The 26,456-nt window shown below is 36.6% G+C and overlaps 1 protein-coding gene across 1 annotated transcript in view; it reads left to right on the top strand.

The window, feature by feature from the left end:
- Positions 1–26,456, top strand: part of REV1 (REV1 DNA directed polymerase) — a 101,178-nt gene that overhangs the window by 44,466 nt on the left and 30,256 nt on the right. The window contains exons 4-8 of the mRNA XM_021701189.1: positions 13,344–13,512; positions 17,149–17,301; positions 20,172–20,881; positions 23,424–23,531; positions 24,960–25,076. Of these exons, the coding sequence (XP_021556864.1) occupies positions 13,344–13,512; positions 17,149–17,301; positions 20,172–20,881; positions 23,424–23,531; positions 24,960–25,076 (1,257 nt within the window). The remainder of the gene's footprint in view (positions 1–13,343; positions 13,513–17,148; positions 17,302–20,171; positions 20,882–23,423; positions 23,532–24,959; positions 25,077–26,456) is intronic.

Raw genomic sequence — 26,456 nt, 5'->3', positions numbered from 1 at the left:
ACAGCAGACCTATCCACAGAGACCTGGCAGGCCAGAAAGGACTGGCATGATATATTCAGAGCACTAAACGAGAAAAAAAGACAGCCAAGAATACTGTATCAAGCTAGGCTGTCATTGGAAATAGAAGGAAAGATAAAAAGCTTCCAGGACAAACAGAAACTAAAAGCATTTGCGATTCTCAAACCAGCCCTACAAGAAATATTGAAAGGGCTCCTCTAAGCAAAGAGAGTCTAAAAGTAACATAGACCAGAAAGGAACAGAGACAATATACAGTAACAGTCAACTTACAGACAATACAATGGCACTAAATTCATATCTTTCAATAGTTACCCTGAATGGAAATGGGCTAAACGCCCCAGTCAAAAGACACAGGGTATCACGTTGAATAAAAAAAATAAGACCCATCAATATGCTGCCTGCAAGAGACTCATTTTAGACCCAAAGACCCCTCCAGACTGAAAGTGAGGGGGTGGAAAACCATTTACCATGCTAATGCACACCAAAAGAAAGCTGGGGTGGCAATCCTTGAATCAGACAAATTAGATTTTAAACCAAAGACTGTAATAAGAGATGAGGAAGGACACTACATCATACTTAAAGGGTCTCTCCAACAAGAAGATCTAACAATTTTAAGTATCTATGCCCCTAACATGGGAGCAGCCAATTATATAAGCCAATTAATAACAAAATCAAACACATCAACAATAATACAGTAATAGTAAGGGACTTTAACATCCCCCCCCCCCCTCACTGAAATGGACAGATCATCTAAGCAAAAGATCAACAAGGAAATAAAGACTTTAAATGACACACTGGACCAGATGGACTTCACAGATATATTCAGAACATTCCATCCCAAAGCAACAGAATATACATTCTTCTCTAGTGCCCATGGAACATTCTCCAGAATAGATCACATCCTGGGTCACAAATCAGGTCTCAACCGGTACAAAAGATTGGGATCATTCCCTGCCTATTTTCAGACCACAATGCTTTGAAACTAGAACTCAGAAAAGTCGGAAAGAGTGAATTCACTAAAGAGTGAATGGGTCAACCAGGAAATTGAAGAATTAAAAAAATTCATGGAAGCAAATGAAAATCTAAACACAGCTGTTCAAAATCTTTGGGATGCAGCAAAGGTGGTCCTAAGAGGAAACTATATAGCAATACAAGCCTTTCTCAAGAAACAAGAAAGGTCTCAAATACACAACCTAACCGTACACCTAAAGGAGCTGGAGAAAGAACAGCAAATAAAGCCTAAACCCAGCAGGCGAAGAGAAATAATAAAGATCAGAGCAGAAACCAATGAAATAGAAACCAAAAGAACAGTAAAACAGATCAGTGAAACTAGGAGCTGGTTCTTTGAAGGAATTAGTAAGATTTATAAACCCCTGGCCGGACTTATCAAAAAGAGAAAGGACCCAAATAAATAAAATCATGAATGAAAGAGGAGAGATCACAACCAACACCAAAGAAATACAATTTTAAGAACATATTATGAGCAACTATATGGCAGCAAATTAGATAATCTGGAAGAAATGGATGCATTTCTAGAGATGTATAAACTACCAGAACTGAACCAGGATGAAATAGAAAACCTGAACAGATGCATAACCAGTAAGGAAATTGAAGCAGTAATGAAAAATCTCCCAACAAACAAGAGCCCAGGGCCAGATGGCTTCCCAGGGGAATTCTACCAAACATTTAAATAAGAATCAATACCTATTCTTCTGAAACTGTTCCAAAAAATAGAGATGGAGGGAAAACTTCCAAACTCTTTATAGGACAGCATTACCTTGAGCCCAGAATCAGACAAAAACCCCATCAAAAAGGAGAATTACAGACCAATATCCCTGATGAACATGGATGCAAAAGTTCTCACCAAAATACTAGCCAGCAGGATCCAACACTACATTAAAAGGATTATTCACCACGACCAAGTGGGATTTATTCCTGGGTTGCAAGGTTGGTTCAACATTTGCAAATCAATCAGTGTGGTACAATACATTAATAAAGAAATAGAAGAAAGAAAAGAACAAGAACCATATGATCCTCATTCAGAAAAAGCATTTGACAGTACACATCCTTTCTTGATTAAAAGGGATATAGGGTACATACCTCAATATCGTAAAAGCCATCTATGAAAAACCCACAGCGAATATCATTCTCAGTGGGGAAAAACTGAGAGCTTTCCCCCTAAGGTCAGGAACACGGCTGGGATGTCCACTATCACCACTGCTATTCAACATAGTACTAGAAGTCCTAGCCTCGGCAATCAGCCAGCAAAAAGAAAGAAAAGGCATCCGAATCGGCAAAGAAGTCAGACTCTTTGCAGATGATATGATACTTTATGTGGACAACCCAAAAGACTCTGCCCCAAAACTACTAGAACTCATACAGGAATTCAGTAAAGTGGCAGGATATAAAACCAATGCACAGCAATCAGTTGCATTTCTATACACCAACAACAGAAGAAAGAGAAATTAAGGAGTCAATCCCATTTACAATTGCACCCAAACCATAAGATACCTAGGAATAAATCTAACCAAAGAGACAAAGAATCTGTACTCAGAAAACAATAAAATAGTCATGAAAGAAATGGAGGAAGACACAAAGAAATGGAAAAACGTTCCATGCTCATGGATAGGAAGAACAAACATTGTGAAAATGTCCATGCTACCTAGAGCAATCTACACATTTAATGCAATCCCTATCAAAATACCATCCACTTTATTCAAAGAAATGGAACAAATAATCCTAAAATTTTTATGGAACCAGAAAAGACCCCCGAATAGCCAGAGGAATGTTGAAAAAGAAAAGCCAAGCTGGTGGCATCACAATTCCAGACTTCAAGGTCTGTTACAAAGCTGTAATCATCAAGACAGTATTGTACTGGCAAAAAATAGACACATAGATCAAAAGAACAGAATAGAGAGCCCAGAAATGGACCCTCAACTCTATGGTCAACTAAACTTTGACAAAGCAGGAAAGAATATCCAGTGGAAAAAAGTCTCTTCAACAAATGGTGTTGGGAAAATTGGACAGCCACATGCAGAAGAATGAAACTGGACCATTTCCTTACACCACACACAAAAATAGACTCAAAATGTTTGAAAGACCTCAGTGTGAGACAGGAGTCCATCAAAATCCTAAAGGAGAACACAGGCAGCAACCTCTTCTACCTCGGCCGCAGCAACTTCTTCCTAGACACATCGCCAAAGGCAAGAGAAGCAAGGGCAAAATGAACTATTGGGACTTCATCAAGATAAAAAGCTTTTGCACAGCAAAGGAAACAGTCAATAAAACCAAAAGACAACCGCCAGAATGGGAGAAGATACTTGCAAATGACATATCAGATAAAGGGCTAGTATCCACAGTCTGTAAAGAACTTATCAAACTCAACACCCAAAGAACAAAGAATCCAATCGAGAAATGGGCAGAAGACATGAACAGACATTTCTGCAAAGAAGACATCCAAATGGCCAACAGACACATGAAAAAGTGCTCAACATCACTCGGCATCAGGGAAATCCAAATCAAAACCTCAGTGAGATACTACCTCACAGCAGTCAGAATGGCTAAAATTAACAAGTCAGGAAAACGACAGATGTTGGGAAGGATGCAGAGAACCCTCCTCCACTGTTGGTGGGAATGCAAGCTAGTGCAGCCACTCTGGAAAACAGTATGGAGGTTCCTCAAAAAGTTGAAAATAGAGCTACCCTATGACCCAGCAATTGCACTACTGGGTATTTACCCCAAAGATACAAATGTAGTGATCCGAAGGGGCTCATGCACCCCAATGTTTATAGCAGCAATGTCCAAATAGCCAAACTATGGGAAGAGCCTAGATGTCCATCAACAGATGAATGGATAAAGAGGATGTGATACACACACACACACACACACAATGGAATATTAAGCAGCCATCAAAAAAATGAAATCTTGCCATTTGCAATGACGTGGATGGAACTAGAGGGTATTATGCTAAGCGAAATAAGTCCATCAGAGGAAGACAAGTTTCATATGTTCTCACTGATGAGAGGAATTTGAGAAACAAGGCAGAGGATCATAGGGGAAGGGAGGGAAAAATAAAACGATGAAACCAGAAACCGAGACAAAGAGACTCTTAGTCTCAGGAAAGACACTGAGGGTTGCTGGAGTGGAGGGTGGTGGGAGGGATGGGGTGGCTGGGTGATGGACACTGGGGAGGGTATGTGCTATGGTGAGCGCTGTGAATTGTGTAAGACTGATGAATCACAGACCTGTACTCCTGAAACAAATGATACATTATATGTTAATAAAAAAAATAGTTTATCTCAAAGCACAAAATAAATAAATAAAACGTGGAACATCAATTTTCACTGATTTTCCTCATTGAGGTATTTTTTGGCCCAGATTACTTTGTGTCTTGTTCAATTTAACCATCTACTTTCTGTCACCCAGAAGTTTAACCACCCAGAAGTTCTTAATCACATCCTGAATTGAAATATTGTGCAGTCTTGGGCTGAGAACAAAGTCCTGTAGTACACACTAACCTCCCTGTAGGTAGACACTTCCTCTACGATCACTAGGCTTTTGGTACTGTTTGCTGAGTTACCACCATTGTCCTTAGGACAGACATTGTTATACGTTTGCAGAGCTTTCTTTCCAAAATACTTGTAAAATTCTTAAATTGTTCAGTTCTACTCCTGAGAAACAGTTTATGTGAAGAATTTTGATCTTTTTGATCAGTTGCTCTTTGATGGAACTTGTGTTTTTTCAAGAAAGGATACATAAATGTACATAGAAAAGAAAGTATATGTTTAAGCTGTAATTTTTAGAACCTGATTTTAAATTTATTAAAACTTGAAAATGTTATTATTTTACATGCCTTTTATTCAAAATCGGTCTTCTTTATAAAAGAACCTTGTTCAGGAAGTTGAAGGAGCTAATAATTTTGGCTTAAAAGGATGTAATAGGAAACCTTCATGGTTTTTTTTTTTTTTTAAAGATTTTATTTATTTATTTGAGCCAGAGAGAATGAGAGACAGAGAGCATGAGAGGGAGGAGGGTCAGAGGGAGAAGCAGACTCCCTGCCGAGCAGGGAGCCCGATGCGGGACTCGATCCCGGGACTCCAGGATCATGACCTGAGCCGAAGGCAGTCGCTTAACCAACTGAGCCACCCAGGCGCCCAACCTTCATGGTTTTACTGTGGTTGAAATATTTCTACTAAGTTTTCATGTAACAAATGCCACTTCTGCAATTAGAATGGCAAAGCTTTTAAAAGTTTGGAAAAGTTAGAGGTGCCTGGTGGCTCAGTTGAGCGCCCGACTCTTGGTTTCAGCTCAGGTCATGACCTCGATCCTGGGATCGGGCCACACATCAGGCTCCGCGCTCAGCAGAGTCTGCTTGAGGATTTTCTCTCTTCCTGTACTCCCTCCCCCAAATAAATAAATAAGTCTTTTTTTTTTTTTTTTTTTAAGATTTTATTTATTTATTTTAGAGACAGAGCACAAGAGGGGGGAGGGTCAGAGGGAGAAGCAGACTCCCTGCTGAGCAGGGAGCCCGATGCGGGACTCGATCCTGGGACTCCAGGATCATGACCTGAGCCGAAGGCAGTTGCTTAACCAACTGAGCCACCCAGGCGCCCCTAAATAAGTCTTAAGAAAAAAAAAACTTTGGGAAAGTTGATTGAATGTGTGCTGACTCTAGGATTAATACAGAAATTTTTATTCTGCAAATGGCTCCCTTTATCTTCATTGATTTTTTTCTGAAACTTTTCTCTGAAATATAGAATGTAGATTTTCTTATTGAGAGGCAGTAAGTTGCAGAAGGAGCATCGGAGCAGAAATCAAGGCTTGGATTTTAATTGAGTTGTAGGTCTTTGTCACTTATTAGCTAATCCCATATCTCAAAGCTGTGAGATTTTCATCCATTTAATTTTCACAAGCATCTCTAAAGTGGTAGTAGTAATAATATGTTCTATTAAGCTCTTACAATTACAGGTTTTGCAGAATTGAAAATTAAATGTGAATAAAATTAAAGAAAAAATAAAATTCAGGTTAGTATATGAATGATATTGTTTTGCTAAAACTAAATTCCTGTTTACAATATGGATTGGTACTAACTGGTACATTCTATATTCTTTTCTGTTAAACATGGCTGTCAAAATGTGGTTTGCTTTTTTTTTTTTAATTTTTGATTATGGTATGTTACACAAAGTTTACCACTTTATTTTTGAAGTGTATAGTAGTGACAAGGATAGCCACCTTGTTGTACAACCAATCCCCAGAGCTGCTGTATCTTGTAAACTCTATATCCATTAAATAACTCTCCATTTCCTCCTCCCCCCACCCCCGAAACCACCATTCTATTTTATGTTGCTGTGAATTTGACTATTTGAGCTACCTCAAAGAAGTAGAATCATACAGTGTTTGGTTTTTTTTGGTCACTAGTTTTTATTTAGCATAATAAATGGTTCAAGGTTCAGGTTATAGCATGTATTAGAATTTGGCTTTTTTAAGGCTGAATAACATATCATTGTATGTATATACCACATTAGTACAAGATGTTTAAAGTAGTCTGGGACAACAGCACCAGCGCCTTCATAACAAAACCTGGGCACCAAAATCGTGTGACAGTGCTTTAGTTAGGAAATGGTTCTGCAAATAATCCCCAAAAATGTCTGTTGTCAGGTAAGAATAGTATTAAAATGAAGTTAATAATCTCACACAGGACTTGTGATGCCAAGACTATACTGTTTAATTCCAGTGTTGGAATCACTGGTGGTGAGGAGTAAGTGAAATAAGGTATTGGTCAAGGACCTGACTGGAATAGGCCGTAAATTCGTGTCGATTTTCTTTCCTCAGTTTTTTAACTGCTTATGGTTGGTTATAAAGCAGCTAATGATGGGTGCCTGGGTGGCTCAGTCATTAAGTGTCTGCCTTCGGCTCAGGTCATGATCCCAGGGTTCTGGGATCGAGTCCCGCACCGGGTTCCCTGCTCGCCGGGAAGCCTGCTTCTCCTTCTCCCACTCCCCCTGCTTCTCCCTCTCCCACTCCCCCTGCTTGTGTTCCCTCTCTCGCTGTGTCTCTCTCTGTCAAATAAATGAAATCTTTAAAAAAAAAAAAAAAAAGCAGCTAATGAGTTTTATTTTTGCTCTGCAAAGCGGTGGATGTTTTTTGTTTTGTTTTGTTTTTAAAGATTTTATTTATTGGGGAGAGCGGGGAGAGAGCACAAGCAGGGGGAGTGGCAGGCAGAGGGAGAAGCAGGCTCCCTGCTGAGCAGGGAGCCCAACGCGGTGCTCGATCCCAGGACCCTGAGATCATGACCTGAGCTGAAGACAGACGCTTAACGACTGAGCCACCCAGGTGCCCTGAGGTGGATATTTTTAAATAAAATTGACATATATATTGGTGCTACTAGAATGGACACACGTGTCTACTGACCATGGGTAAGAAAAAAATGAAATTTTCAAGTTCTATTATCATGTATAAAAATTTACCCTTGTTATTTTGATCAGTAAACGTGTTGAGAGCACTTTTTAACAGGATGTGCCAAGTATTAATATTTTAAACATATTTTGTTAAATATAATGGCTTAGGGAAATTGGCATCTAATCTTAAATTTCTGTATCAGGTATTTAGGATTATTGCTAGTAAAAATGACTGTCAAATTGCTTTGTCATAGAGGAAATTTTCTGAGCATATTGATCCTGTGTCATGTTTCGAACCACCACTGTGTTGCCTCAGTAGGAAAGCCGCAAATGAAAAGAGTAGACTAGTTACACTTTTTTTCAAATGTCTTGGATCTTCTGTGCCTCTATTTTAATGGACAGTTTGGGAGTTGATGTCGGGGTTTTGCGATGTATGATTCTACACACATAGATTCACTTAAATATATAATACCTACATGTATGTAAATGAAAACATTGACAGTATTGCTTGTTGAGAGATTAATAGAAGCAAAGACCCCTTAAGTCTTTCCCTGCTCACAAATATTGTTAGCGTATAATAGGATCAGGTATAGAACTCGGTTACAGAGGATAAACTCAGTTGAGCAGGGAATCTGGTAGAATACACATAAAAGATGGTTTATTTTAACCAGGTCATCAAAAGCACTATTACTGACTTTTTGATGGGTTGTAGAGTTGGTTATATAATACTGACTTTTTTTTTCTTTCTGTGATGGTATTTAATGTGATGAAAGCTCCTGGTAATAGAACATGAGGCAGTGATAGAAAATTTGTCTGGAAGCCAAATAGATTCATAATAATTTAGGAATAATGTAGGTCTGAAAGAAACCTTAGGATTCATTTTCTCCAGTCATCCCATTTGACCTCTGTCACACTAAACCATAAAGATAGTAGAAACTTGTTAATTTTGGCAGAGCCAGACTGAACTCAGGACTTTTGATCTCCAGTGTACTGTGTTTCCCTTATACATTGGCCACAGTAGAGACAGTATTTGCTTTTAAGGACTTTCTAGTACTTGACCTAAATTTACTGAATTTTATACCTGTTATATGTACAACACATTGTGGTTTATTAGATAGTCAAGATATGTGAGTTAGTGACCTACTTTTTCCAATGTCTTGCTAACATACGTATGTATTTTTTTAACTCGTTTACATTTTTTTTAAGATTTTATTTATTTGACAGAGAGACACGGCGAGAGAGGGAACACAAGCAGGGGGAGCGGGAGAGGGGGAAGCAGGCCTCCAGCTGAGCAGGGAGCCCAATGCGGGGCTCGATCCCAGGACTCTGGGATCATGACCTGAGCCAAAGGCAGATGCTTAACGACTGAGCCACCCAGGCGCCCGTACTCGTTTACATTTTTCTGCTTTAGTTCCTTTATCCATAAAATTGAGTGACCTGCTTTGTTTTCTCTCACTTGTGAAATAGTCTTCAAGTTTTGTTTGCTGGTGATAATGGTTTTAGTACACAGAATTACACAGTAGCTTTGTAAGGAATCTTAAGTATCATCTAGTTTAGCTTCTCATTCTGTAAAGAGGAAACTGAGGCTAAGTGGGGTGAGTCAGTTGCCTGAGATGTTACAACTTTTCAGTGTCACACTGCAGCTGGAAACCAGGCCTTTCTTTCCAGGGTAGCAGCAGTGTTAAAGTTGATCAAGTATGAGTGGTTGGAGACAGAAACCTGGACCTGAATTGTGGCTATCCCACCAGCTGTATGTGACTTCGGAAGGCTACCTTAGTCTCTCTGATCTTTGTTTTTCTACAAATTAATCTGCCTAAAGTTGATGCTATTTATAAGAAACCTTAAGTACATTGATGAATAATAATAATAATGCTTGTTGAAAAATTTAGTGTATCTTCAGGGAAAATCATTCAGTTGGCACATATGCCTTTAAAAAAATCTTTCGTTAGAACCAGTGCTTTTTCTTTTCTTATGGTAAAGTCATTTTTGGGAGCTGCTGACCCTCAGAGACACTCTTCTTTAAAGGCTCTTCACCAAGATGTCATTGGTAACCTATGGTGATGATTTTTGTTGGTGATTAAGTTAACTTTTTTATATTCTAATGTATTTAAAAATAATATGTTCAGTGAGGATGTATAATGAGGGTTGAGGGATAATTTTATCTACTGTTTGAATTGGTCTAGTCGGTTTAACTTGATTAAGCTTGTTTATACTAATAAGGAAAATGAAGTGGTTATTAGATCTCTAAAAGCTTTTTTAGTTCTGACATTCTCTAGAGGGTAACATCAGTTGTAAAGATTTGGGGGATAAAGTTTCTCTGAATATATTTTTTGTTTTGTTTGATTTTTCATTTTGTTTTCTTATCCTCGCTAGTACATCAAGGACTTTCTTGAAGGAAAAGGTACTGGAGGGTGGGCAACAAGAGAAGGAGAAGGATTTGTAGGTGGGAGTATAAATTGAAAAAATTTAATGATTTATAGGAAGAGAACAGCCTCAGCCATGGAGTTTTTTTCCTTTCTGCTTTTGGGATAAGAGATGGTAACAATAATAATGATGCTGGTAATAGCTGACACATACTTCTATGTGCATGGCTCTTTTCTTAGCAGTTTATAATTTTTAGCTCTTAATTCCACAGCAGCCCTCTGAGGCAATATTATTCCCGGTTTACATATGAGAAAAGTGAGGCCCTGTGAAGTTAAGTAACTTGCTTGAGGTCCACACAACTTTACAAGGGATTGAGCTAGGATTTGTACCTACTCGGTCTCGCTCTGGACCCTGTGCTATATGGCCTAATTTGTTGAGTTACTGAATAAATATTTTGAGAATTGAAGTGGCAATACTACTTACACTCCACTTTTGCTAGAGGGGTGAAAACTCTAGGCAGGAGGCTTTGATGCATGGGAGATGCCAGTTAATTCAGTAAATGTGTACTGAACACCTGCTTTGTCCCAGACAGAAGGAAGTGAATGAAACAGACAAGGTTCCTACCCTTAAGGTGCACGCGCTCAAGGGGGAAATCCAACAACAAACAAGTAAACAAATAGGATAATTTCAAATTGTTATCAGTAGTATGAAGAAAATTCCCTAGTGTAGTAGATTGCGGGGATGGAGTTCCACAAAGCTTAGTGTCCTAGAGATTTCATGGGCTTGGGTACTGTCCTCCAAATATTTTTCCCTAATTAGCCCACATCTGCTGAATTTAAGGAGAGTGTTAAACAAAAAATGAATTTATTGTGCAGATCTTCAGAGCTGTTGTTTATATTCTTTTGAACTTGTAATGTTCTATTGCTGAAGAAATAGAGCCAGAGGGAAATACTATTTTAAAAATATCAAAAAGCTATGAAAATGAGGGCAGCCACCAGCAACTGTGCCTGCCAGGCTGTTTGGGCTGGTGGAGTGGTTCCTGACTGCTGTCCCTAGTGCATTATTGGCAATTCTGTGTCTGTTTGAAAAGTTAGGGCTACTGTGTGTCAGCCCTAACTGTTGTGTGTTGTCTTCTACTACTTTTTTTAGGTCCAGGGCAGGATCCTCAAGTCATACATTACTTGAAAGGAGTTCTGCTGTCATAGTTAATAGTAATAGTTTTTATATTGAATACTTCCTATGTGCCAGACTTACTTATTTGTAAAGAAGAGGAAGCTTAAAGGAGTTAAGTCCTTGTTAAACCCAGGTTGGTCTGACACCAGAGTTCATGTGATCTTACCTTTTAATTAGATTGGTTTTCATGGTTCACTTCACACTGACTTATAGGCAAGAGTTTGCAAAATTGAACTTCAGGGAGCCTCCTTAATTTCATCCTATAGGCCAGTAAGTTGTCCAGCTTTTCCAGTTACAAATTTCTGCAGTAATTCGATTTCAGAGAGCAAGTAGTAGAGGGGACAGTGCTTTTGTAGGTATGTGTAGACAAAGGTAATGTGTTCTTTCAGCCTGTTTTCTATTTAATCATTGAATACAATTAGAATTGGTTTAGGAAAGTTGTAGATTAACTTGTAAATACTTTTTTGCATTTCCTTGCTTTTTATTGGATTTAGTGTCTGTCCATGTTATTACGTTGTATTTAGCCTTTAATTTGGTACTTTATACTATTATGTCAGCCAAATTTTTTAATCTTTAGCAAAAGAAATTAAGTAAACTAGAGATTTCTGAATGGCTAGCTGTTTAATTTCCACTGTTTTACATTAAATCATTGTGATGCTCTAGTTTTTGTGATTCCCTAACCTCTGAAAATCTTCCATTATGAATTTTGAATTAATTTTATTTAAAAGTTGTTTTCATTTCTCTTTTCTAGTGCACTGTCCAGTTTGGTAAACCCTAGTTAGGCACTTGAAGTGTGGCTAGTCTAAATTGACAAATGTTGTAAATGCTGGAGACTTAGTATAAAAAAATCATGTGATGAAATATCCCAGTTTTTTATGTTGATTATATGTTGAAGACGTTGAAGTGATAATGTTTTGATTCCTTGAGGTTAAAAATATTGTTTAAATTAATTTTACCTTTTACTATGTTTAGTGAGCTTCCTATTAAATTATATATGTGACTTGCATTTGTGGTTCACATTATATTTCTATTAACCAGTATGTGCAATCAGTATGTGCAATCAGTAACATCAAATGAATTCTATACTATAAGAATTTACCAAGAATTGACCAAACCTGTTACATCTACATGTGCTTTGTTAGTTTTTTTTCTTCTTCTGAGGACTAAAACTGTCCTAATACTTGGACTTGAATTGCTTGGGCTTAAGAAAAATCTGTTGCTTGGATAACAAAGTAGATTTATAAGCCTCCTGTGATGTCCCCTTCCCCCACCCTGGGGTACAGCTGTTTTGAGGAAGGTATAATTTATAGCTTTCATTAGTATAATAGGTGGAAGAAACAAGCAAATGAAAATAATTAGTTTAATGTGATGCTAGTAATACTGGTCATAACATAACTTCAGTGAGTCAGACTTTTTATGGGAAAGCATAAACCACACTGATTCTTGTTTAAGATATTTTTCTATAGTTTTATTAAGAAAAAAATTGAGGGATGGGTGGGCAGCAGGGAAAAATAATTTGAAACAAAATTGAAAAAAATGTCTCTTTTTTAGCGATTTTTTTTATATTGGTGAACTTTATTTTTTGGCTTTGGTGCAAGTTCATATTAAGAAACTGAGTCATTTTAACTTTTCTTATATTTTCTTTTTTTTTAAAGATTTTATTTATTTATTTATTTGACAGAGAGAATGAGAGAGAGAGCACATGAGAGGGGGGAGGGTCAGAGGGAGAAGCAGACTCCCTGCCAAGCAGGGAGCCCGATGCGGGACTCGATCCCGGGACTCCAGGATCATGACCTGAGCCGAAGGCAGTTGCTTAACCAACTGAGCCACCCAGGCGCCCTCTTATATTTTCTTGAATAAAAATAAAAACTATTAAACTTCATAGGAGTAAAGTCTGTTAATAGCCCTATAGTCTGCTCGTAGTAAATATGAGTACTTTACCTATCTACTATTGTATTATTCTGAAGGAGGTGTAGGATTAATTGGAGTCTCTGTAAACTGACCTACAAATGATTTTATGGTTGTTAATTTTTTAAAACATAAGATACCAGTATCAAGGTCAGTATCAGGTAGCTAAGTGTGGTCAGAAGTTTTTAAAACATCTGCTGTTAGTAGTGTTTGATTCATTACGTGAGGTCCCTGTCTGCTCTGGGCATCTCTTAGCAGTAGACTTCTTTGTTGGTGGACTGTCTCCAGCAGGAAAGAGGATGTGCTAAAGCAAGATAGCCTTATCACTTTGTAACTTACCTCCCAATTTTTTTCATTGGCAACACAGCCCAGGAGGAAGTGGATCAGTGATACATTCTTTAAGTTGGGCTTTTTAAGGGGTTACTCAGCTAGGGCTTTACTTATATATAAAAGTCTTAACATATTTTAATATTAATTTTACAGATCCTTCCGCTGAGGAATTGAGAAAGCTAATGATGTTACATGGAGGGCAATACCATGTGTATTATTCCAGATCCAAAACAACACACATTATTGCCACAAATCTTCCAAATGCCAAAATTAAAGAATTAAAGGGGGAAAAAGTAATTCGGCCAGAATGGATTGTGGAAAGGTAAGTTTAATTTTTAATTAATAAGTTTTAAAAATTGGAATACTTCTTACATTATAAACACTTATCTCACTTATATTGCCTCTTAACGGTGAAAAATAATGTCTTAGTTGTACTCTTTGACCTCACATTGGTAATTTAGGTAACCTAGTATTTTAGTGTTCTTGCGGCCTCAGCTACCAGGAATTAGGGGAGATGACTCAAATAAGCAGCAGGAAGCAGTGATGGGAAGGGGTTGGCTAAGCATGGTGTTCATTCAGCAAATGTTTGTACATCTCTGACGGGCTGTGTACATGGGAAATATCAATGAAGTAAACAAAGATCCGTTCCCTACCTCTTGGAGCTTATGTTCTATTGAAAACATTAAAACAATATTCTTAATATATGAGTACATTATAGGTTAAAAGTTAATACGTGCTAAGGGGGAAAAAAGAAAATCAGGGTATTGGGACCTGGTGTACTGGGAGAGGGGACAGAGAGGAAGAGCAGTTTTTTAGTTGTTACATTATGGTTCTTCTGTTGTTGGTTTGGAATTGATGTTGTAAATCATCGGCCATTCATACTAACTCCCTAAATTTAAATATGTCATCTGAACCTTGATGAGCCATAACTTAAGTGATTTATATCTTGAAATGATATATAATATATGTGAGTAATTGCTAGATTTATGAAAGTTAAAATTTAAAATATTAAAATCCTCATTTGTAAAAGAAGGCTTAATATTGATATGCTATGATTAGGTGAGAAATAATTTATGCAAAGTATCTAGCACAGTGCCTGACCCATTGTTAGAGGCATAATACATAAGAAGTTCTTTTGTTATTTTCATTCTATAAACATTATCAAGTATTGGAAAATTAATTCCAAAATGTCAAAAGTGCATTTTGAAAAAGTCCATTTGACTTCCAGAAAACCAAATGTATCTTATAGATTAAGGGTTTTTTAAACTTTGGGGGATTAAGTTGATGGCCCATCTGTGGAACATCTTACTGATTCCTTTTGCTGTTTTCTCATGACCTGTCCCTTCGTTACATAGGATCATTGAATGTGGCTTTTAGCTGTTTATCTCCTTAAAAAAGGAGCTGTGCAGTTTTCAGTTCTTTAAGAAGTTAGTATCATTCCAGAGTTGGGCTGTGTGGTGTCATGTACAGACAATCCTATCATCATGCTAGGGCTAGAATTGGATCTGAGAATATTAGTCTGACTTTGTAGGGAATGGGAGAGATCCATAGATATTAGGAAAGTGGGCTGAAAAGGGTGCTTGCTGGGTGGAACTTGATTTGCTTAGAAAATAGTAGTTTTCATTATAGCTTTTTTTTTTTTTTTTTAGCCTACTCTTCCTTCTTGCCCTGAGTACAACTAAAGAGAGAATACAATTGAAAAAGCAACTTACGGCAGTTTTAACTTTTAAAGTTCACTTGAACGGATTTTCAGTTTGAAGTCATCTATTTTTTTTACATTTTTTATTGTTATGTTAATCACCATACATTACATCATTAGTTTTAGATGTAGTGTTCCATGATTCATTGTTTGTGCATAACACCCAGTGCTCCATGCAGAATGTGCCCTCTTTAATACCCATCCCCAGGCTAACCCATCCTCCCACCCCCCTCCCCTCTAGAACCCTCAGTTTGTTTTTCAGAGTCCATCATCTCTCATGGTTCGTCTCCCCCTCTGTTAATCATCTATTTTTAAATAACTGATTATATGTCCTGTTTGCTTCATTTTACATATGAAAAGGCAGAGCTGATAAGGCTAACTCGCCCAAGAATAGCAGGATTTAGAATCCAGATTTTTCTGACTCCTATTTAGGTCTGCTCTTTGCCATCTGAATTGGCCCATGTGGAAATGGATCAGCCTGAGCATATGTCTTAACATATAAAATAAATGCCCACTGTCTACATGTCCTAGCATGGAATCTTTTTGGGCAATCACAGTACTGTTTTGTTTCATACTCTAATCCCAGTCTTGTTCATCTCTTCTTAGCAGTGTTTTTATGAGATTTTATTATACTTAAAATTTTAAACATTAGTTATTTAATGAATGGTTACATGACATGTTTTCTTTGTTCTCCTATTTTTCGTTTGAGAAGTTTAAAAAGCAGCTACCACTTCTAAGTGTGTGGGGTGATAACTTTGCTTTGATTAGAATTCCCTCATGTCTGTGTATGTGCCATTAAACCTGAGTTAATGTGGGCATGATTATAGGGCCACCACTTCTAAGAGGCAGGGGAGTCCTTTAATGGAGAAGCCTATGTGCATTAGTTTTAGGTAGGAGATTATTTTACGAAACCTTCTCCTGGCAAATCTTACCCTTTTATGTAGTATATTGTAAATTAGGGATTTTCAAATTTTTGTCATAACTGTTTTTTTCAGACAATTTAATGTTGACATTTGAAGGATAGAATGGGAAGGTGCTACGATTCACCCCACTGCCTCATCAAGCCTGACAATGCCATGGAGGACAGTTTAAAACCCCTGTCCTAAGTTATTAAAGGCTGATTTTGTTTTTGTTGTTCTTCGTTGTGTGTTGAGTCTTTTGTAGCAGGGGACCCTGCCTCCTGTGGTTAGGTTTCCCAAGTGGGTCTGCTGCCAGTGAGAGCCGATGATTGTTGCAGTTCATGCCACCTGGGGGTACTGGTTCCCAGCCAGATCTGCTCTTTCTTTTTAAGTTCCCAAGCTACAATGTGTTAGCACATTTGTTAGGTACTTAAAATACTATGAAGAGCTCATACTTCCTATGGGTTAAAACGTTGTTTCTAATTACATTTACTATTAATATTAGAGTGCTTATTCAACTCAAATAAAAGTTGATCGTGATTTCACCTTATGATTTTTTTTCATTTCTCTTGTGTTTTTGTATCTTTCTTCAATTTATTCTTCATAGAAAATGTGTAGGACTCTAGTTTCTGGTATAGATTTGGCTTTTTTTTTTTTAATTGGTATCATTTACATTTTTCTCTCACAGTACTACAGAGTTCTTCTAAAATTATTCTTAATTGGCTAACTAGCCAAGAGACACATTTCAGACTATCCCCCAATGACTTTTAGGTAACATTGTATCAGAAAATATATTCTTGATCTTCAGGTGCTTACGAATGAATAATTTACTCTCAGTTATCTGTAATAAGAAGACATTCTGTACCCTGGAGGACAAAGGGCAAGAAGTTTTATACATATTTTCATACCTGTTTTATTTCCTTTCCTGAGATCATAGTGTGGAAACTGGGAATCCTGGAAATACTTCATATGTGAAATGAGATTTGAGAAAGTGTTGGTGATTCTATATGAATTGTTTGAGGGGGAATTGAAGTCATGATGATTAAAATATTTAAACTCTGCATGCAGTTTTGTCATCCTACTCTGTAGTTATTTTTTTCCCCCTCCTGTAAGGTTGTTGGGCACTAACTCTTTAAAGTTCAGATGTGTGTCTTTTCATGGGTAGAGTGTCTTATTCTTAAGTGTTTAAGGAAGATGATATTGCATTAGAGCCACTAAAACCAAGCGAGAGGAAATAAACTAGGAAAACTGGTGGCTCATTGTTGGTGAAAAACTCCCATCATTTCAGACGTTGAGTTTTCATGAAGCTTATTTTCCCCAAGTATTGAACTCTTAAATTAGTGTTACTTTTTTGTTTCAGCATCAAAGCTGGACGACTGCTGTCCTGCATTCCCTATCAGCTGTACAGCAAGCAGTCCAACATGCAGAAAGGTCTCAACTTTAATCCTGCGTGCAAAGCTGAGGAACCTGGGCCAGGTCCAAGCAGTGTAGCCAAACAGCTCAACAACGGGGTGTAAGTTGGTCTACGTTGCGGAATGCTGCAAAGCTGAGTTTTAGCAGTGGTTTCAGCCCCTGCTTTGCTGAAGATAGAAACAAACACAAAGCCTGGCCATTCATCTGTATTAAACATGTTAAAATTTATGTGTGGGTGTCTTACCTAAAAATTGTTTTTATATTGAAAGTTTCATAAATAAAATGTAAATAAGAAAGCTTTTCTAGTCGTTTTAGATTCCCATGTTAAACTAATGGATCTTAAATTACTAGAAGTAAAATTTCCCATGGATTTTCCTGAAAGTAATTATTTCCATATAAGTAATTTGCTGTGGAATGTTGCTTTCTCAAAAAAATGAGCTAACTGTGCCAGGTATACTGTTGTTGTGTGCTATATACATAATGAAAATGTTAACATTTCTAGGTGGTTTTGAAAAATTCCGAATTCGTAGCAAGTTTCCTTATGTTAATATTTTTATATCAGTAAAAATTTAGCTGGTGACTCTCAGTGTTACAATTAGAGGTAACTCTAGACTTGAGTCCATGTGGCAGGTTTTAAAAAATATACTGATTAAGCTTTAATTGCAATAATCTTGGATAAAGTGGTTTCATGATTAATTGGTGTGTTGCCTTAATGTGTATATCAGGTGGTTCATTATCATTAGCCTTCTCATACTTATTAAATTGCTTGCTTTGGGAGTTGGATATGTTTTTTTTTAAAGGCCAGGAGTCTAATTAACCTGGGGGGATCTGATGTCACTACCTTCTGTAGTTTTTGTTGTTGTCATTTGTTTTTTAGCTTGTGTTCACTTATAAGCATATTCACGTGTTTCTCACATTATCTGACACTTGTGATTTTTTTGGTATCATCAAGGTGCACAACAAATAATATCAGAAAATCTTTCTGAATGCACAACTTTATATCTTTTTCTTACCCACACTAATAAAAATAGAAAATGTGTTTTTTTTAAATTCTTTGTGCCAATTAGATTGTATTTTTTAATACATGTACACTTCTGCCTAATTAATATATATTACCAGTGCTGTATTTCCACTACAGCTACTTCATGAATATCCATTTATCTAGGCTGAAAAACTACAGTATAGAAAAAGTGTATATTAGCAGTGTGTTTATTGCCAATATATGCAATTCTGTTGCATATGTTGCTAGTATACGTGAAAGGAATCTTTACTATTTGTGATACAGAGAACTAGACGTCAGGCTTTTCTGATTTACTTCACTTTTGTTGTTCTCTGTGATCTTTATGTTTTGGTATATTCAATACATTTTATAAATTCCTTTGAAATTCTGTTATGTGACTTCTTGTTCCCTTGCTTTCTCTTTATCTCAAGGGCCAGATGCGGAAGAAATTAGGTTTTCTTTCCTTCTTTTAATCGTTTCCCGTTGGTCGTCTTTTTCCCTTTCACTGGCATGCATCTGTGAGGATTGGACCTAATCAGAGTTGGCTGTCATATTCCATGAGATGGTTTAGCCAGACAGGGCCAACCCAGAAATGGGTGGTAATGTTTTGCATCTGACTCATGTGTGACTTCTCTGTGTATTCAGACTGTTACTACTAATATATCACGTTGGTATTAGAATGAGGGACTTTTTAGATTAAACCTGGTAATACTGTGGTAACCTCACCAATGCCTGGGTGCCATGTATCAGGCAACCGTTTCTGGAGGCTGAACTGTAATTGGATTAATGGTGTGGGTGTTTCTAAGTGGAATGAATTACTCTTCTGTAATTCAGGTTTTTGTATTTGTTACTTAGATAATTTTTGTGAACGCAAATGAGTTTTGTCTTTATTATAGAGCATTACCAAGCAAACGTCTAGAGGAGTCACAATGTGAATTTAGCGGAACATTTGTCATAGGTCCTGCGTTTATAAACTTGTCATCAGGAAACTTGGTCCATATTGCCTTGGACCACCCTGGCATCTGAATATGCTTTTCTTAGAAATGAAATGCCATTTCCTCTGTTAATAAGCAAGTGTCCTCATTTTTCTAGGTATATTTTTTCCTGAATTACCCATACACATTAACCTGATTCTTACTTTTTATCTACTCATGCAACAGTTGGCCCCATTAATGGATTAGTACATATAGTCTGTCAGTCTTCCTGAGTGAAATTAACTGGCCCTAGGATTGTAGCAGTATTGGATTTAATATGTTGAACAGTGCCTTACATAAAACTAAAACTAGGAATAATCATTCAGATAAAGTTTCTTACCAATTTTTATGGGAGCTTTTTATATTGAGTCCCATAATTTATTGACTCCCTAGTAAATGCCAGACACTGTGCTTCAAACTGGATATTTAGCGATTACAGGTCCCATTTAATTTTTAGTGGGAAAAGTGATTGAAAACAGTTTTTCTTTTTCTTTTCTTTTTTTAAAGATTTATTTATTTATTTATTTGAGAGAGAGAGAGAGAGAGAAAGAAACAGCATGAGAGGGGGTAGGGTCAGAGGGAGGAGAAGCAGGCTCCCCGCCGAGCCGGGAGCCCGAGGTGGGACTTGATCCTAGGACTCCGGGATCATGACCTGAGCTGAAGGCAGTCGCTTAACCAACTGAGCCACCCAGGCGCCCTAGTTTTTATTTTTCTTCAATCTGAGATTCCATTGTATTTCTTCTTTGGGGGTGTTTGAAGTTTGAAAAAAAAACAAACCCTAAAAGACTGTTTATATTCTAGAATTTTCCTAGTTACCTTGCTACTTTGGTTTAGCTAAGAATTATCTTTTGTTGGAAGAGGAAGAATATAAAATTTATGGCTTAATTTTTCAGAGAAATATTGAAGTGCATATCTCTAAGATCAGGTTTACATTAAAAATTGTTTTAGCCTGAAAGTCACACATTAATTGAAATTAAATCTTCTTTCCTCCTATAGAAATCACATAATTAAGAAGATTGAGACAGAAAATGAAGTCAAAGTCAATGGAATGAACAGTTGGAATGAAGAAGATGCAGATAATGATTTTAGTTTTATGGAGCTGGAGCAGATCTTTCCAGGAAGGAAACAAAACGGAATTCCGCATCACAGAGACAGCACTGCCATTTTTAATGGACACACTCCTAGCTCTAATGGTGCCTTAAAGACACAGGATTGCTTGGTGCCCATGGGCCACAGTGTTGGCAGCAGGCTTTCTCCAGACTTCGCCCAGGAGGAGGAGCAGGCCGAGAAGAGCAGCACTGACTTCAGAGACTGCGTTGTGCAGCAGTCGCAACAAAGCACTAGAAACACAGATGCCGTGCGGAATCCACACAGAACTAATTCCTTCTCCTTATCATCTTTGCACAGTAACACTAAAATAAATGGTGCTCACCACTCTGCTGTTCAGGGGCCTTCAAGCACAAAAAGCACTTCTTCAGTACCTACTCTTAGCAAGGCAGCACCTTCAGTGCCATCCAAACCCTCAGATTGCAATTTTATTTCAGACTTCTATTCCCGCTCAAGACTGCATCACATATCAATGTGGAAGTGTGAATTGACTGAGTTTGTCAATACCCTACAAAGACAAAGTAGTGGTATCTTTCCAGGAAGGGAAAAGTTAAAAAAAATGAAAACAGGCAGGTCTGCACTTGTTGTAACTGACACAGGTAGATACTTACTAAAATTGTTTTCTTAAGAAACAATCATGCTTGACCATTTTGTTCTTAAGCTGTCATTGGTATTCTGATCAATACTAAGCTCTCATAATATAAAAGTCTTTAGGAATATCAGGATATATAAGTTACAGTGAGCCTAGCAGATTATAGAAAGCTTTCTTATTTGTTATTTTTTATAAATTTAGATTTAAATGTGGCTAACTAAATATTTTTAGGTAACTTAAACAGTAACAAGGTTGAGATTCTGAGCATTCATTCATTCCTCATGTAGACCTTGTCAGTTGTTGAAGTTTTGAACTGTGTAAAATATTACATGTATTATATTCAGTGCATAAACTCCTGTAAGAATAAATTGGGTTTGGCAAGAGTAACTGTTAATTCCAGAAGCTGGCATCTTAATGATTTTTAAATTATTAAATAACTGACATAATATCTATTGTAATGTTAGTGGTAAACTTGTAGTGAGAGTAAGTATTTTCATATAAAAGTAGATGGGTTAATTGTATTTTGTTTTTTAATACTTTTCTTGTCTTCAAAAGCAAACAAAACCAACGATTACAGGCTGTATTTCTGTGCAGTCATTATCGATTAGTATATGCTCTGAGGTTTGAAGTGCTTTTTACAGAATATATGGTTTTGTTTTGTTTTTTGGAGAGAGATCTCAGATTACTAATACTACCCTTAAACTGAATAGCTGTGGAAACTGAGGTACAGAGGGAAGCTCATGGTTCTGTCCTAGAAAGTGATAGATCTTCTCCATGTGGGGTTTTTTCTGTTTTGTTGTGTTTGATGTATTCCTAAATGCTTTCTGTTACTTATGAAATATTTCAGAATAATGTTATAGGTATTAGATTATCCATACATCATCCCCTGACCTTATATGGTAAAGGTCATTTAATTTTGAAAGCTTCAAAGAACTATTACAAATTAGTTTCATGAGTGGGAGTAAAATGATAAATTTTTGTATTGTATGAAAGCATTCAGTAGGTATACGGTATATATGCATTCTGTACTACTTGAATGTTTAAAGCAGTTATTTTGGGTTGTTTATGTTTATATAATACTTCTATACAGCAGAATTATGGTTGTTAAGATTTATTTTATAAATCATTTCTGGAGATAATATAGAGGCTAGCAAGGAAGTGCATGGCTTTGGAGTTCGATAATATAGCCTGAATATGAATCCTGGCCCTGCTGCTCTTATCCTGCAGGACCATGGGCCGGTTAGTTCACTTCTCTGGGTCTCAGTTTCCTCTTCACCGTGGAGCGATAGGTAGTCCATGATGCTCACCTCATGGGCTTCTGAGCTTAGGGAAGATAATCAGAACTAAGGCTTGGTGCCTCGCACGTAGTGAGAACTTGGTAAATGCTTTCACAGTCACAATTTGGTAAATGGAGTCATCTGAACCTTTGGGGAGTAAAAATGAAAGTTTTGGGAAACCTATCATGAAGACCTACCTTCAGTACTAGTATATTTTATCAGCAGAAACTCCTTTATGAGATTAGAGCTTTTTATAAGCTCAGGGTTCCTATTTCCAGGACTTGTATATCTTGGACCAGGACCAGGGAGAAGGGCTAAGGATGAAACTGGTAAAGAGGAAAGCTCTTCTTGTGGTTGGATTGGTTAAAATAGCCCTGATAAATCTAATCAGGGTGATTAGAAGGCAGAGTCGTTAGGAGAGGACACTCAGCTTTATCTTCTTAAAGTGGCACATATGCTTCAGAGCTGATTTTTAATAGTGTTTAATGGTCTAAGGAGGAAAGTTCAAATACATTTATATGTATACAGATTTATATGTAGATTTTTGTTTTATAGACTTTTCTAAATATATCTAGGGCAACAGTGTGATGGCTTGAGGACTCAAATCAGACCGCCTGGGGTTGATTACCAGCTCAGCCTCTTCTTACTGGCTGCATAAAATAATTATTAACATAATATTAATCTGTAAAATGGGCATAATAACATTACTTACCTCAGCATTGTTGTGAAAATTTAAATACACGTTAACCTCTTACAGCAGTGCATGACAGCTACCAAACACTCAATAACAGTAGCAATTTTTACTGTTTGTTTTTTTTTTTTAATCAAGGAATGTTTGTAGACTGCATGAAATACTGATCATTTAAAGTTACTTAGCTCCATGTAACTAAATATATGAAAACACCTTTATACATTTTGGTAAAATCTTCAGCACACAGAAGTAACTTTAAGATAAGCGTTTAGACATACTTTGGATTATTAGAATTATTAGAATATAGACTAGGAAAACATGGTATCTTCATAATTGATTTCAAATTATGCTTGGAAACTAAATGTGTATCTCTGGATTACTTTTGGAGCAAAAGAAACAAATTTGACGTCTCTTGAGGTGGTAGAAATGGTCTGTAATAGATTCTGTATTTTTTTTTTTTTTTTTGAGACTTCATTCTACTTATAGGCACTTGAAAATACAGTTTCTAAAATTAAATAGACCTGATTTTTTTAAATATTAACAATTAGTTTGGGGTTTGAATGTTTTCTTTTTCCTTCTAGGAAATATGTCAGTATTGAGTTCACCCAGGCATCAGAGCTGTATAATGCATGTTGATATGGATTGCTTCTTTGTATCAGTGGGTATACGAAATAGACCAGATCTCAAAGGTCTGTATTCTTGTTTATATTTTAAGAAAATTGATAATATTGTTATATGTTCTAAAGGATCTAAAAATCTTCTTTGAGAAATACTTATTCGAATTTTCCTTAGCAAAATAAATTCCTGCTTCCAAATTTTCTGGACTCCATTATCAAGAAAGATAAAGGGAAATTAGAAATGCTTTTTTCTCTCTAAAGAGGTCAGGTCTTTAGGGAAGAATACTCCTCTTCACCTGAAGGATATTTCATCTAAGACTAATATAGACTGGTATTGGGCATTTTCTACATTTTTATATATTTACTATTACTTTGTTATTAAATGGAAATTTTGTGGTAGCATATGTCTGCAACTTGGGTCACCGAGCTTTCTCTCTCTTGAATAAATAACTTGATTAACTGTCCAGATGCTAGTGCACATTCCAACCTTTTGGTTAGAGAATATTTTTGCATTATTGAATATTGCTAAGATATGCTGTCATCTTTGTTTTAATGGACTTTCATGTATTTGTGAACTAAGCAGTACAAAGTAAAAACATTTATTCTGGGTTTTTCAGTAGTTCTGTCTGTGCTTGAAACTACTAGCATTTTCTTCTGAGAGTCTGTTCTTCCTTTAAGGAGAGCACAGAAGTTGCTGTGTTAATACCAGGGCTTTATTTTTGTCACGGGTAGCTACTGCTTCAGCTTTGAAAGAAGTTTAGAATGTTAAAGAATTGGGCTTAGCCTGATGAGTCACTCTGATGCATAATTTTTTTTTATTCTCACAACAAATGCATTCAGTAACCTATATATGAATTATCCATGCGCTTGCTTTAGAAGTTAACAGTTTTCTTGTGATTTAATGCATGCACAAGGAAATGAAAGCTTTTATACTAAAGATTTTATACATGAAAGATTTTATAACTAAACCAAAAACTGCGGGACTGTATTCTCATATTTGATTATATAGTAGGTCAGATTGTGGTCCCTCTGCATATATATTTGTTTCTCTTGCTGTAAAATTGAAAGATTAGTTTAGATGTTACCTTACTTTTCTGATACAAGAAATATAAAACATCTAGATATAGTTGGTTTTTCTTTCCCTCTCCCACCCCTCTAATTCGAATCTAGCATCAGAGTTGACTTGTTTTCTACTGCAAGAAACCAAACAAAAATAATGGGAAGCAAAGTGAAAGCATTGCTTTTAAGTTGAATAAATGTATCAAAGTTGTCATAAGTAGTTTACTTTCGGAGGGGTGTTGAGAAACTTAGATGATCTTTGCATGGTAATTGATAACTTTTAAAGATGTTAGCTCCTTTATGGATTAACGCCTCAAGAAAGCTAAAGAAAAAAAATGCTGTATTTTTTAAATCTTGTGAAATATTTTCCTTTATATGTTGTCAGTGTTGTTCACATTCCTGTACTTAGATTTAAAAATAATTTTTTTCTTTTCCTCACAGGAAAACCAGTGGCTGTTACAAGTAACAGAGGCACAGGAAGGGCACCTTTACGTCCCGGCGCTAACCCCCAGTTGGAGTGGCAGTATTACCAGAATAAAATCCTGAAAGGCAAAGCAGGTACAAATGAGCTCTCTTTGAAGTCACGGTGCTCCTGTTGAAGACGTCTGGATTTTGCTGCTGGTGTTCTTGTTACAGAAATGAAAGAGTTGAAATAATGAGCTTTTTCATTCAAGGGTTTTAAAGGTGTCAGTGACATTTTAAAGCAAAATCTGTATGCAGTACAAATGACTGGTTCATAGCCCTGCTTTGTTGAACTGTATGATACTTTCCTGGGACAGAGAGTGAAGAATGTTTTATAAGGTGTGATTAGTTTGCTTTGTATACAGTTAGATTGGGGATGAAAATAAAATCCTGGACATCACTTTGTGGAAGCCTCTAGACCGGAGAGTTAATTACTAGTTGTTTGGTCACTGATCACAGTAAAGACACTAAAGTTCATGTTGCTAAAGATTTGTATGAGGCAGTGGAATAAGAAACAGTAGGACTTCATTTACTGGAATAAGAAGATAAAACCAGAAATCATTCCCCATGTCTTTGCTGAACCTGCTTCAACATTTTCTTGCCTCGCCGGCTTTTGAATTTTTGCTATTAATAAATAAAAATCATAACTTAGACTGTTCACAATACTATTAAGATTTTTATATCTGTTTTTCCCTCTGAGTAAATTCCCTGAGAAATACTTGCTTACAAATTAAATTCTTTGTCACTGATCAGTTTTCCTCATGGATGTCTGCAAAGCCAAAAAAAATTTTTAAATTAGTTTTCCAGAAAAACATTAATCAGAAAGTAGTCAGAAATTAGGTATACAGTGGAATGGAAGGCAAAGCAGTTAAATTTCATCCTGATTATTTCTGGTTCCTGGTTTTCAGTTATGAAAACTTGGCATTATTTTAGAAATCTCATTGAAGTTAAGGCTAAAGGAAAGCCACTGGACATTTCTGAGGACCTTTTTTGGGATTACAGTCTTTTTTTGGCTGTGATTGTGTACAGGTATGAGTACAAAACAGTAATGATAGATATGTCTTTTTGCTTCATGTGTATCTGTATTTTCCAGATTTCCTAAAGCTTTTCTTGGTTTTTAAATCTTTTGAGAGATTTTTGAGATTCTAGCATTTTGTGTGTCATGGGTAGGTCTTGGGGTAGCCAGTAGTTTTGAGCTCGTTAACACTTAGTTGTATTGTGGTATGTGACAATATGGGTAGTTTCTGAAGTATTGGTTGTATGGTTTTGTGGTAGGTTGGTTTTTCTTTTTGTATTTTCTGTGTGGCATTAAAAATATGAAATCTTAAGTTTTAGAGAACAAATAAGTAGCTTAAGGAAATGCATAATACTTGTTATCTATTGGGCACTCAGTTAAAAAACTCACTGAATGAACGTTGAAAGAAGGAAAAATACCTTGGACATAGCATTCGGTAACATCGGTCAGTTACCCAGCGC

This window comes from Neomonachus schauinslandi, chromosome 10, assembly GCF_002201575.2.
Source record: "Neomonachus schauinslandi chromosome 10, ASM220157v2, whole genome shotgun sequence".
Taxonomy (NCBI): Eukaryota; Metazoa; Chordata; class Mammalia; order Carnivora; family Phocidae; genus Neomonachus; species Neomonachus schauinslandi.
The sequence above is the reverse complement of the archived record's forward strand: the minus strand, read 5'-3'. Positions and strand labels throughout refer to the sequence as shown.